Genomic DNA, 14,597 nt, shown 5'->3' with positions numbered 1-14,597 from the left:
ATACAATTTTAAGTCAATATGAAGTTGTATGATAATGGTTGGTGGAAAATATCAAAACTTGCTTGAGTCATATAAGTGATATAATTTAAAGTCTATAGTTTAACAAGAAGGTAGAATCTTTTAGGACTGAAATCACTGGAGAAGACTTTTGTCAAAGAAGTAATTTTACTTGGGTCTGAACTAGTTGATAGACATTTGATAAGCAAAGGTATAAGAGAATAGGGCTGCAATCGGAGGTAATAATATAGCAAAGGAAAAAAGCCTTGGACAGATTGGTTTCTACAAAAGACTATCATAGTTAATGATTGAAAAGAAGAACATGAGGGTGGTGTTCAGAAATTAGAGAAATATTTCAATCTTAGAAAATTTACTTATGCATGCATGACTATTTTTTCAATCGGATAAGATACAAACCACAGGTGCATACAAACCACAGATGCAACAGTTTAGACCAGAAGAAAGGGAAATTGACCAAAAAGAAAAATTGCTGACAAACTTAAGAGGAATCTTAGAGTCCACTGACCTGCACACTTTTCCTTTGCATTCAAACTAAGCCTTGCCTCCCAAGATTCCTCATGATCTTTTGTTTCAATTCACTTGGACTAGGCATTCTGTTCCCCAAACAAACACAGTTTTCCTGCCTCTGTATTTACTGTAACAGTTTATCCAATAGTTCAGAGCCAAGTCAAACACTACCTCCTCAACAAAAAAATTCTCCTATGATCTCAGTCCTAAATGATAGTTTCCTTCTGTTTTATTATTAAATTTAGATTGCACAACTCACATGATACAAGCAACTTTATTTATAAATATGTGTGCATCTACTTGCTTTCTCCTAAATTTTTAAGGGCAGAAACCGTGATGCAACTTTGCATACCTCAGAGTTTTATAGTTTCATAGGCTAGTCCATAAATACAAAATCCAACTCACAAAATAATGCTAAATGCAAATTTGTTGAATGTGTTCCAGTGTTGACACATTTTTTATTCCTTTCATGCTTCTCCTTATCCTTATGAAGCAATCCTTATATTGAATCCAAATTTTGTGTTACTTTCTAACTTTTGGCAAATAAAATGACTGAAACGTATCTAGGTTCCTCCAAAAATGCCTTCACCAGAAACCACTGCAATATTGTAAAGTAATTAGCCTCCAATTAAAATAAATAAATATTTTAAAAAAAGAAAAAGAAAAAAGAAGCATCCAGAGAATCTAGGGATGATCCCAATAACTGTGGGGAAAGAAAGAAATTTAAATGTTTTTCTGATTTACCTACTTGAATCAGAACACATTGAGGTTGAAGGAGAGAAACTGAGCTGCAGTCAGTCTTTACTACCTGATCTGTTTAATTCCACACTGTAGGTGCTGGGGAAGAATGGGAAATGGTAAAATGATCAGTTCTTCTCAGACTGTATTTTAGTTTGAAGGGATTGTTTGGTATTCTATAGCAGCTATGAATATTTCTTTTTTAAACTGATGATTCTAATTTTTAATCCACATGAACACAAATGGATTTCTTCTTTTAACTAACTGTTCAAAAGGTTAATTTCCTTTTTTGATCAACCTTTCAGCATAGGAATATCAGCTGTTAACCCAATTCAGTTAAATTCAGTTCAGTTGCTCAGTCGTGTCCGACTCTTTGCGACCCCATGAATTGCAGCACGCCAGGCCTCCCTGTCCATCACTAACTCCTGGAGTTCACTCAAACTCACGTCCATCGAGTCAGTAATGCCATCCAGCCATCTCATCCTCTGTCGTCCCCTTCTCCTCCTGCCCCCAATCCCTCCCAGCATCAGAGTCTTTTCCAATGAGTCAATGCTTCGCATGAGGTGGCCAAAGTACTGGAGTTTCAGCTTTAGCATCATTCCTTCCAAACACCACCCAGGACCGAATGGACTGGTTGGATCTCCTTGCAGTCCAAGGGACTCTCAAGAGTCTTCTCCAACACCACAGTTCAAAAGCATCAATTCTTCGGTGCTCAGCTTTCTTTACAGTCCAAACCAAGGCATTCTGAGAAACTGGTTCAAAATCCTACATTTTTGCCCATTATTATCTTCAAGGACCTTATTCACCAATCTGCACTCCCATTCTAACAAACTTTAGGGCTCACTAACTACCTTTGGAAAGCAAATCAAAGCCTCTTTTAGAGTAGAAAGCCACCTAAAGATAACTAGGACTAAGGTGAGGTTAGGGGGCACTCAGGCACAAATTATAAGGGGCACCCCAAAACTCAATAATAAAGATAAATATTTAATGCACTACTTTAAAGAGCTAAAGTTTTTTTTTTAATTCTATGATAAACAAAATATCAATTTTAAATAAAAACAAGATCCTACCTTACACTTGTGGGGCTTCACAAGTGGCGCTAGTGGTAAAGAACTCGCCTCCCAATGCAGGTTACATCCCTGGGTCAGGAAGATCCCTTGGAGGAGGGTATGGGAATCAACTCCAGTATTCTTGCCTGGAGAATCCCATGGACAGAGAAGCCTGGCGGGCTACAGTCCATAGGGTCGGAATGAGTCAGACAAGACTGAAAAGACTTAGAACACATGCACTCTACCCTTGATGGTTCACCTCAATGGCCTCATCCAAATCTCCTGAGTCTGGGGTGCATCCTTAAATTTGCACCAGAAGTGAGTGCTTTAGTTGCTTTATCCTAGTCCAGGCTCTGTGCCCTAAATACTTTCATGTGTGGTACCTTCCCGAGTTCCTTCTCTAAATGCCACCTTTGGATTCATAATCCACTGTATCAGCCTTTTTCCTTTAGATAGTCTTTATTACCTCACACAGAGGACCACTGAATTCTTAGTGAACTCCCACCAAGTGGGATAGTGGTATCTATCAGATGTCCCCACCTTCAGGTTCTCCTTGTTCTTACAGTTTCAAGTTTTGAGGTTCTCCATCTGCGAAAGATGCCCCGTTTTGGCACCCTGATCCTGCCAGGACACAATTCTGGTGTGGCGCAGTCTCCACAACCTGAGAAACAGCTCCACTCTTTTCTACTTTCTGAAAGAGTACTCCTCTCATGTCATCTACATCCTACTGCCAAAGGTAGAATGGAAAGATTGGAGCCTAGGCCCAGTCCTGTCTGAAAAGCACTTTCCTTCCAGGATGAAACTTTTGGAGACCGTGGAGAAAGCAAGTGTAGTGACTTTCTCCTGTTATTACTATATAAAGGGAAAAAAAAAAAGAAAAGAAAAGAAAAGAGAACCGAAAAGGACAATCCCAGCTTTCCCTCCAGATTTATGCTTCAGACCTTTGAGTCCAAGTCAAGGTGCTCCTCTAACCCACCAGCAGTAGGAGCAGGCAGCCTTCGAGGGCTTCGAGTCCGTGAGTCACGCCCCCTGGGCTGGTCACTCCTCTTATTGGTCTGCCAGCCTGTCACTCCAATTTGGCTCCCACTCCTGCTAACCATTCACGTAGCTTGGTTGTGTCTTGGTGCGTTTACTGTTGCCAATAACGAGAGGTGTTTTTTTTTTTTTTTTTTTGAAGGCAAGTACAGGTCGTACTTTAATTAGTTCATTGAAAACTCAGTTGCTCTCTGAGCGGTCGTGTAGAGACTGCTCTCGGCTTTTTTTCTGCTGACTGCTAAGATCTATAGAGAGCTGCAACAATGCCCAAAAGAAAGGTAAGTGAAATAGGAAGATAGAAGGGGTATTAGCGACTGAAATACATATTTCCTAATCGGCAGAGACTTTTTTAAAAAGCATTTTGGCTTCTAGTTCGATTTTGTGAGGTGCCTAAGGGGAGGGAAGGGCAAATATCGGTTAATACAAGGTTGAGGATGGTCTTTCACGCAACTAGTAGTTCACTTTTTGGATTGTTTTGTTTAAGGGAAAGAATCGCTTGAGAGGTGTCTCCGTGCTGAATTACAAACAGCCATAGCACTGTGCTGTCGCTTCCTACCCCACCCCCTTTCCTCCGCTTACCCTATTGGAGAACTCTTCTCCCAACCACACTTTCAGGCACTAATTTCCTCCTCAGCCTCCAGATTTCCTCCGGGAACCGTCCCATTTGGGTGAACGAAGGCCATGGCTTTCTCCCATATTTATTTGCCTTTGTTCTTCCCTTTTTCTTTTGCTTTTTTTTCCCTCCTCCACTTCTTGTCAAGCCAGATGGCTTTGCAGTGATAATCCTGCGCCATTAGGCGGCGCAGACTTCAAACTGTCCTGGAGAAGGTAAAGATTCACCGTTGTAATAGCAACTTTAGGCCCTAGAGGTCTGAGACTCTCCAAGCTCACTGTCTAAAGGTGGAAGAATGATAAGAGGAATGCGTCAGATAAACTATTGCTGATCTTGGGGTAGCGTGGATTTGCTCACTTTAGACACAAAGACTTGATAGGAGCTATTCAAGGGCTGCTGTCGCTGCTGCTGCTAAGTCGCTTCAGTCGTGTCTGACTCTCTACGACCCCATAGACGGCAGCCCACTAGGCTCCTCTGTCCCTGGGATTCTCCAGGCAAGAATACTGGAGTGGGTTGCCATTTCCTCCTCCAATGCATGAAAGTGAAAAGTGAAAGTGAAGTCGTGTCCAACTCTTAGCGACTCCACTTAAAAAATCATGACTCCTCTCTTGGACAAGAAAGAAATTCACACTCGGTGTTGATTTGTTTGTTTGTTTGTTTGTTTGTTGAGGAGCGGGGTCCGTTAGAAGTGAAATCGATCGCTGTTTTGTTGCTTGATAAAATTGTAAAATACTGTGCTATTGTAAGGCGTTATGATTGTTTTAAAGTATTATTCCTCTCTATTCGTTTGTCTTCCCTATTTTTAGAAATAGGAATAAGACTGAAATTCCCTGGTGCTCTGAGGCTGTATGACTCGTGCAATAGCTTAGTAATTTCCAGTCTAAAAAGACAGAAAGCAATGGTTTCTAATCAGCAACCCCCTTTCTGTGATTCCCGCCGCTGCGCTTTTCTAGGCTTGTGCAATGGATCTTGCGATTTTACAAAACTGACAGCAACCTTGTAGCAGGTAGTGGCGGGAAGTTTTAAAATCAGCAGCCGGATTCTCAATAAAACGCGCTGACGTTGTAACAAAGAGGTAAACCCCCGCCGCCGCAAAGCATTGTGGGGATTGTAGTTCTTGTCTGCAGAACTTGGAGGCGATAAGCGAGCGTCAGATAAGTACAATTACATCTCAAGCATGAGGCTAAACAGACGGGGAAATTGCATGAAGCTCCGCCCTTCATTCTGCTCGCCCTCTCTCATCCTTTTTGGCTTTAACATGGGCTACAACAGGTGGATTTTAAAATTAAAGTTTGTTTTTAGGAGATACAGTTTATACAAAAGGATGAAATTGACTATCAGTTATATAAACATGTCTTGGGAATTCATTTGCATCTTGGTGTACATTTGCACGTTAGTAGACAGCATGCTACTAGGCAATAACGGGTGGCTACTTGAGCAGAAATTCAGGAAAAAGTCATAAGCTGTTATATTCCAGACTGCAATCTATAGGCAATATTTTCAGATCTATACATTTATATCAGTGACCTTATTTCTGTGTGGTTTTCTCCTCTGTATAGGCTGCAGGTCAAGGTGATATGAAGCAAGAGGTGAGTTTCTTTAGTTTTAGAGTCTGTCTGAAAAAATTCACTTGTTCTTTAAAATTGAAACATAAGCAACTAAAACTTAAATGCTTCTTAGTGTATTTGTACCATATGAGTACCAAAATGGCATGCCAGTGGTCTCTCTCAGAAATAGTAGGTATTGAAAACTCCAAACTTCTTGGGACTTAGGATGGTATTGTGTTTAAGATCTGGAGAGAGCTTCTTCCTTTTAACTAAAAAATTGCTTTGTTGATTTCCAAGAAAGGGCTATATTTTCATTTCTAAATATACTGTTATTAGCCATTGTGTTGATTTAGCCTAGCAATTGCAATTTAATTTGGAATTTTTTTCTTAAGCATATGAAGGGTCCAGAGAAAGGAAAAATCAAAACTTATATTTTTATTAGTTCAATGATACTTTCTAATCAAGCTCACAATCCTTCTTAATGACAACATACATATAGTGTTACACTAAATATTTTCACCACAATATAAATATTTCTAGTTTTGTGTATCCATAATTTTCTTAACTGATAATTATTTTTAACTTATAGCCAAAGAGAAGATCAGCCAGACTGTCTGCTGTAAGTAGTCTTTTTAAAACTTTGCCCATGTATTGTAAAATATAATTTTAGACTTCAGGGGATTCTGGAATGTGTTAGTCATTTAATACAAGATTTATTTTTGATGTTTTAAGAAAAACTTTCTCACCAAGGAAATATTTTTTTCCTAGTTTTCAGTTTGAACTACACTCATTTATTTTAATCACAAAGTTGAATTTCAGTTAGTGATCTTTCTTCAATTATGATGTCTTCTCTTTCTTTCCCCCATGATTTTCACTTCTTTTTTTTTTTTTTTTTTGCAGTTGCCTGTGCCCATTATACCAGATTTGAAGCCCAAAAGAACATCAACTCCAAGGGTAAATATTCAGCAAGCAATATTGAGAGAAACTTGCTTTTCTTCAGAAATAGTTTTTTGGAAAGGCATACAAGTTGATAATTTTGCTTTGTTTTCATTTCAGTTAGTCATATATTACATTATTTGTTGTTGTTGTGATTTGGTTGCTAAGTCGTGTCGGACTATTTTGCAACACCATGGGCTGTAGCTCGCCAGGCTCCTCTATCCATGGGATTTCCCAGTTAAGAATACTGGAGTGGATTGCCATTTGCTTCTCCAGGGGATCTTCCCAACCCACGGATCAAACCTGCCTCTCCAACATCATCAGGCAGATACTTTACCACTAAACCACCAGGGAAGCCCCATATTACATTATACATCATACCATATGGTACATGTCAGCCCTTTGAGTAGGAAGTATTTGTTTGTGTTCTGTGGTTTTCTACTGTGTATTGACATTTTCCCTAGGAAGAGACAAAACAAAAATTTAGTTCGATAGGGTCATAAAATGTACATGCTTTTGAATTCATACAGTTACAATACCAATATTCCTGGGAAAACACAAGGTATAAACTGTAGTAACCAAAGTAATGTTTTGTGATAATAATAGTAACTAACGTTTGATAATCGGAGAAGGTGATGGCATCCCACTCCAGTACTCTTGCCTGGAAAATCCCATGGACGGAAAAGCCTGGTAGGCTACAGTCCACGGGGTCGCTCAGTCGGACACGACTGAAGAGACCTCACTTTCACTTTTCATTTTCATGCACTGGAGAAGGAAATGGCAACCCACTCCAGTGTTCTTGCCTGGAGAATCCCAGGGACAGCGGAGCCTGGTAGGCTGTCGTCTATGGGGTTGCACAGAGTCAGACATGACTGAAGCGACTTAGCAGCAGTAGCAGCAACGTTTGATAATACTGAACAATTTGCAAAGTGCTTTCACATACATTATTTTCAAATGCACACAACTGATTTTATATAGGCTCCTATGCTCTGGTGTTGTGGTTAGAAAAATATTAAAAATAAAGATAGCCTCAATACTAAGCTTACTTTTCCCCCTATATTTACCTTTACTTACATGTAAATGTTTGTGAATATAATATGATTTTATTTCTTTTTAGAATTCTTTATTGAGGCATTGTTGATGTTTTAAGGATAGGTGGAATTCTTTAATTTAATTTTTTATTGGTGGACAATTACATTATGATATAGTGTTGTTTTCTGCCATACATTAACATGAATCAGCCATAGGTATACATATGATATATGTCCCCTCCCTCTTAAACCCCTCTCCGTCCCCATCTCACCCCTCTGGGTTGTCATAGAGCACTGGCTTTGGGTTGAATTCTTAACATCATAAAACATTAAGGCTAGCAGAAACGTTAGAAATCACCTAATCCCATAATTTAGTGATTGAAAATGCTTTAAAATCCTTGATTAAAAGACCTTGCTAAAACTATGGCGATAGTTTTATTAATCATAGCAAATGACATGGCGATAGTTTTATTAATCATAGCAAATGACAACAGAAGAGAAAGTTTCTATTTGTTTTTTCTCTATTTCACATTTCAAGGTCACTATTTATAAAATTAAATACTCAATTTACAAGTTGTTAAAATAGTAAACACTGTTCATTTCTTCTTTAAAAAAATGCTAGAATAAAACATAATATAAAAACACTTCACCCTCCTTGGCTCTCAGTTTCTCATGTGTTAAAAGGATAATAATATATCTACATTGCATTTTACAGTTTCCAATGTAATTTCACATATATTTTATCATTTGCTTCTTACAACATCCTGGTAGGTAGGTGGCATTACTCTCTCTTACATTTGAAAAAATAAACACAGATAAATTTATGCTTTTACTCAAAGTCACATCAAGCAAAAAACAGATCCAGGTTTAAAACACATGTTTGCTGGCCCCTTAATCCAGTGCTCTTTCTACCACATACACACTTAGGGCAAAGAGCTTTCTTGCAAACAAATCATGACTCAAATCACTAATATCCCCAAGTTATCTCTTTTAAATGTATTTAAATTGGTGCTATCCCTAACTTAGTATTATTCATAATTATTACCAATGGAGGCTCTGCAATCAAAAACCCTGTTGCTAATTATTAGACATGACAGGGATAAACTGGTCCCCTCTAATAAAAGATAATTAATTTATCAAATTTTAATCTGATGCTGGCAATTGGCCCTGAGTAGCTACTGGTCAGCATTCTAACTTGTTGCTTTTCATCTGAGAGAAACTTTGATTTATATAAGAGGAATAGTATTCATTTTAATGCCATTTCAAGTCTATAATGACACTGAAAGTATTTTAAAGCTTTTCCATAAACTGTTACAACAGTTGGTAAAATAATTGTGCCATTTAATCAACATACCAATTAAATTGTGTGTTTATCTTTTTATTGTTTTGTGTTGCTGGACAGAAAATGAAGACCAAAAATGATATGATGGGAAAAAACACAGATGCAAGTGCCAAAACCGTAGCTGAAACCAAGAAAGAAGTTGTTAAAGAATACAAAAATGAAACTACTGAAAATGGAGGGGCCAAAATTATAGAGGTATATTCAAATTTGTCCATTTGAAAGTTTAACAATGGGTTCAACTGAAGGAAATCTTGTTTGCCTTGTAGTTTAGAAGTTGAGAAACATTAAATGAGTATGTCTTCATAGTGTCTTAGTCTGTTCAGCCTGCTGTAACAAAATACCACAGACTGGGTGGCTTATAAATGGCAGAAATTTATTTCTCCTTTAGTTCTAGAGGCTGGAAAGTCCAAGATCAAGGTACCAACATTTTTGGTATCTGCTGAGGACCTGCACAGTTGCACTCATCTCACACGCTAGTAAAATAATGCTCAAAATTCTCCAAGCCAGGCTTCAACAGTAGGTGAACTGTGAACTTCCAGATGTTCAAGCTGGTTTTAGAAAAGGCAGAGTAACCAGAGGTCAAATTGCCAACATCTGCTGGATTGAGAAAGCAAGAGAGTTCCAGAAAAACATCTATTTCTGCTTTATTGACTATGCCAAAGCCTTTGACCTGTGGATCACAATAAACTATGGAAAATTCTTCAAGAGATGGGAGTACCAGACCACCTGATCTGCCTCTTGAGAAATCTGTATGCATGTCAGGAAGCAACAGTTAGAACTGGGCATGGAACAACAGACTGGTTCCAAATAGGAAAAGGAGTATGTCAAGGCTGTATATTGTCACCATACTTATTTAACTTATATTCAGAGTACATCATGAGAAATGCTGGGCTGGAAGAAGCACTACCTGGAATCAAGACTGCTGGGAGAAATATCAATAACCTCAGATATGCAGATGACACCACCCTTATTGCAGAAAGTGAAGAAGAACTAAAGAGCCTCTTGATGAAAGTGAAAGAGGAAAGTGAAAATGTTGGCTTAAAGCTCAACATTCAGAAAACGTAGATCATGGTGTCCGGTCCCATCACTTTATGGCAAATAGATGGCGAAACAGTGGAAACAGTGGCTGACTTTATTTTAGGGGGCTCCAAAATCACTGCAGCCATGAAATTATGACTCTTACCCCTTGGAAAGAAAGTTATGACCAAGCTAGATTGCATACTGAAAAGCACAGACATTACTTTGTCAACAAAGGTCCATCTAATCAAGGCTATAGTTTTTCCAGTGGTCATGTATGGATGTGAGAGTTGGACTATAAGGAAAACTGAGCGCTGAAGAATTGATGCTTTTAAACTGTGGTGTTGGAGAAGACTCTTGAGAGTCCTTTGGACTCTAAGGATATCCAAACAGTCCAACCTAAAGGAGATCAGTCCTGGGTGTTCATTGGAAGGACTGACGTTGAAGCTGAAACTCCAATAATTTGGCCACCTGATGCGAAGTGCTGACTCATTTGAAAAGACCCTGATGCTGGGAAAGATTGAAGGCAGGAGGAGAAGGGGACAACAGAGGATGAAATGGTTGGATGGTATCGCTGATTCAATGGACATGATTTTAGGTAACCTCCAGGAATTGGTGATGGACAGGGAGGCCTGCCTTGCTGCGGTTCATGGGGTCACAAAGAGTCGGACACGACTGAGCGACTTAACTGAACTGAAATGAACAGAGGACCTGCTTCCTAGTTTATGGATGGCAGTCTTCTTGCTGTGTCCTGACACCATAGAAAGGGTGAGAGAGCTCTCTGGCGCCTCTTTTATAAGGACATAAATCCCTTTTATTAGGCTCTACCCTCATAACCAAATCACCTCCCATTGACCTCACCTCCAAATTCCATCACATTGGAAATTAGGTTTCATCATATGAATTTTGAGGGACACATACATTCTGTATACAGCATATACTATAGTGGTAAATAAGAGAAAAAGAAATAAAATGAATTTAATATTTGAGAATTTTCAGTAATGGGTATGGGAGCAGTGGGTTAGCACTGATATTAATAGAACAATGCCAGTGATCTTGATAATCTAATGACTGTCCTACTAAATATAGACTGATCCTGTATTCCTTTTGTCAGTACATGGGCTATTTGTAAATCCCTTTTCGAGATCATATGAGTCTTTTTCCCTCTTCAGATTGCAAAGGAGATCAGTATGTTTATGTTTCCAATAGATCTTGCTTTGCATATTTATCTTATCACATTTTTCAATATTATAGTTAAAACAATGAAAATGGGGTTTAATGCCAAATCTATAAATCAAACCTGTGCATATAGGGAAAATCTTTTGTAACTGATCCTATGATATCTGGTAAAAGTCTTTTCAACTAACTTTTTACAAAGTAAACCTAAATATCACCAACATAGAAATAAAATGTATTATTTCTTCAAGAAATATATTTTGTATATGTGTATACTACTCATTGAGAATTATTGATAGAGAATATGTTATTTTTTCTGTATTTACTCTGTTTCCTCATATTTGTAATGACAATTATTTATATTAATAGGTTTTTCCAAATTTATTGTTCCAAATATCTGTTTGTGCGTGATTATGTAGAGATACTTTAATTAATCCTATTTCATATAATACTTCCTTATGACATGTTTTTTAGGAGGCCTTTTCCACAGGGAAAGTACTTTCTTTAATAATAGCTATAATTCTGTCTTGGTTCCATATTTACAAATATAATCTTGTTTTTTTTGTTTGATATTCATTATAGGCACCAGTTCCTGAAAGAGAAATAGAGGAAATAAAAGAAGAAAAAAATGAAGATATCAAAGAAGAAGGAGAAGAAAAGAAAGAGGCAGTGGCAAAAGATGGAAAAGAAGATCAAAAAGAAGATCAAAAAGGAGATGGAGATCAAAATAAGGAAGAAATGAAAGGAAAAGATGTAGAGGAGGACAAAGATGGAAAAGGGAAAGAAGTTGAAAAAAAAGATGAGGGGAGAAAAGAGAAACAAGAAGATGGAAAAGAAGAAGAAGACAAGAAAGAAACTGGAGATGGAAAAGAGGGTAAAGATAGAAAAGGGAAAGGAGAAGATGGTAAAGAGGAAAAAGATGAAAAAGAAAAAAGAGAGAAAAAAGAGAATGAAGATGGGAAAGGGAAAGGAGAAGATGGCAAAGAATCTGAAGATGGAAAAGATAAAAGAGATGGAAAAGTGGGAGAAGCTGGAAAAAAGGATGAAGATAGAAAAAGGGATGATGGTGGAAATGAGAAGGAAGATGAAAAAAAGAAAGAAGGAAAAGAGAAAGAAAATGGAAACAAAGATGGAGGAGATGTAAAAGATGAAAGCAAGGCTGAAATTGGAAAAATAACTAAAAGAGAAGAGATCAAAAAAGAAGAGTCTCAGAGTATTGCTTAAAGCTGCCCTATATGGTTTCATAGTTTGGTAATATGTACCTCTATGTTATAATGTTAATAGAGATGAATATTTTTATCAAATATTTTATAGACACAGCTTTTCTTTAACATCAATTTAGTTTCAAAACATCTTCATACTGTTCATTAGTCACAAATTTCCTAACATTGAATTATTATCTATAAACTTTGTAATTATAATGATGGAATATATAGAAAAACTATGCTTTCAACTTTGTCAGTGAATACCCTTTTCTGTAATTTATATGTTAAATCTTTGAATTTTAATTTTACTCCTATATGTGATAATTTCACAAAGTGGAGAGATCCCAAAAGAATTTCCTCAAAAATTCTTGTGGTTCTCTAGGTTGTTTTTATAAAGAAAGTGAACTGTTTTCATGTAATGGTAAGAGTAAGAATTATCTTTCCCAAGCATACCTGTGATATTACTTGGGAAAAATGCAATTGAAATTCTATTTTTAAAAGAAATACAAATGTTTATTTCAGAATGGAAGTTCTGATAATGTGTATTCACAACACTTTATTGGATTTATCTTAATAAAAATTATCTTCAAAGATGATTATAGTTTGTTATATCTCCAAATTGCAGTTAGTGAAATATTATAATGCTTTTTTTTCTATTGTGGTGTTCATGAAAATATTTTTTAAAATTTGCACTGAGATAAAATAAGCATAAAATTCACCATTTCAGCCATTTCAGAATGCATGATTCTATGGTTTTAGTATATTCACAATGTTGTGCAACCACTATCACTATCCACTATCTAATCCCATGATATTTTCGTTACCAAAAGAAGAAAGTACCAGTGAGAGGTCTCTGTCCATTCCCCTCAACCAGTCCCACCACTGGGCCCTGGCAACTAATTTGCTTTCTGTATCTATGTGTTTGCCTATTCTGGATACTTCATAGAAATGGAATAACGCAATACATGGCCTTTTGTGTCTGGCTTCTTTTCTTAGAATAATTTTTCAGATTCATCCATATTGTAGCGTGTATCATTACTACATTTCTTTTATGGATGAATAATATTATATTGCATTGAAACACTACATTGTTTGTTGAATTTTTGAGTTGTTTCTGTTTTATCAATTATAAATAATGCTATAAACATTTGTGTACAAGTTTTTGTGTACATGTATGTTTTCCTTTCTCCTACTTATATAGCTAGGAGTAGAACCACTGAACTATATAGTAAGTCTATGTTTAACTTTTTGAGAAACTTCCAGACAGCTTTCCAAAGTGGCTTCAGCATTTTTTATACTGACCAGCAATGTATGAGTGTTCTAATTTCTTCACATCCTTGTTATTGTCTATCTTTTTTATTATAGAAATCTTAATGAGGTGATTTTGGAGTGATCAAAATCATGTTGAATTTTATTTGCATTTCCCTAATGATGTTGAGCATCTTCTCATGTGCTTCTTGGCAATTTGGATAACTTCTTCAGTAAAAATGTCTAACAGACCCTTAACCCAGTTTTTACTTGGATTGTCTTTTTAGTACTAAGTTGTAAGACATGTATATATTTTAGATAGAATCCCTTATCAGATGTAATGATTTGCAAAATATTTCCCCCATTCTATGGATTGTCTTTTTAACTTTCTTGATAGAATCCTTTGATGCACAGAAAGGATTTTTTTATTATTAAATCTAATTTATCTATTTTTCCTTTTGCTGCTTTTGTTATTGGTGACATAGCTAAGAATCTGGAGTTGTCAATAATTTTATCCTTTGCATTTAGACTTTTGATACATCTTGTATTAAATTTTGTGTATGGTGTGAAGTAGAATCCCAAATTCATTCATTTGCAAGCACTATTTCTTGAAAATACTATTTCCCCTTTGGATGATCCTGGCACTGTTCAAAAATCAATAGACCATAGGTGCACTGGTTTATTTTTGGACTCTCAATTTTATACCATTGATATATATGTCTTTCATCGTGTCAGTACCACACTTTTGACTACTATAGCATTATATTAAGTTTTGACATTAGAAAGTATATTTTCTTTGACTTTGTCCCCAATCCCTTACAATTTTTATGAGTTTTAGAATCATGACGTACATTTCTACAAAATAAAAGGCAGTTGGAATTTGATAGGGATAATAATAGTATGAAGATAAATTTTAAGAACATTGCCATATTAACAAAGTTTTCTTCCAATCCATGAACACGGATGTCTTTCCATTTATTTAAGGTGTCTGTAATTTATTTTTAAAATAATGCAGTATTTTAATTGAGGTAAACAAAAATAATGTGAAAATTGTCATCTTATTCATTTTTTAAATCTAAAGTTCAGTGGTTCTAAGTTTATTTATAGTGCTATGAAATAGTTCTCCAGAAGTTTT

General features: G+C 36.5%; 1 protein-coding gene across 1 annotated transcript; it reads left to right on the top strand.

The window, feature by feature from the left end:
- The first annotated feature begins 3,392 nt into the window (after nucleotides 1-3,392).
- HMGN5 (high mobility group nucleosome binding domain 5) lies at nucleotides 3,393-13,374 on the top strand. Its single transcript, XM_070290348.1, has 6 exons — nucleotides 3,393-3,625; nucleotides 5,520-5,549; nucleotides 6,097-6,126; nucleotides 6,408-6,461; nucleotides 8,877-9,011; nucleotides 11,592-13,374. The coding sequence occupies exons 1-6, from the start codon at nucleotides 3,611-3,613 to the stop codon at nucleotides 12,231-12,233; spliced, it is 906 nt and encodes a 301-aa protein (XP_070146449.1). The 5' UTR covers nucleotides 3,393-3,610; the 3' UTR covers nucleotides 12,234-13,374.
- The last annotated feature ends 1,223 nt before the right edge of the window (nucleotides 13,375-14,597 follow it).

The sequence above is a fragment of the Ovis canadensis genome, chromosome X (assembly GCF_042477335.2).
Source record: "Ovis canadensis isolate MfBH-ARS-UI-01 breed Bighorn chromosome X, ARS-UI_OviCan_v2, whole genome shotgun sequence".
Classification (NCBI taxonomy): Eukaryota; Metazoa; Chordata; class Mammalia; order Artiodactyla; family Bovidae; genus Ovis; species Ovis canadensis.
This window is presented reverse-complemented; position numbering and strand designations above follow the sequence as displayed.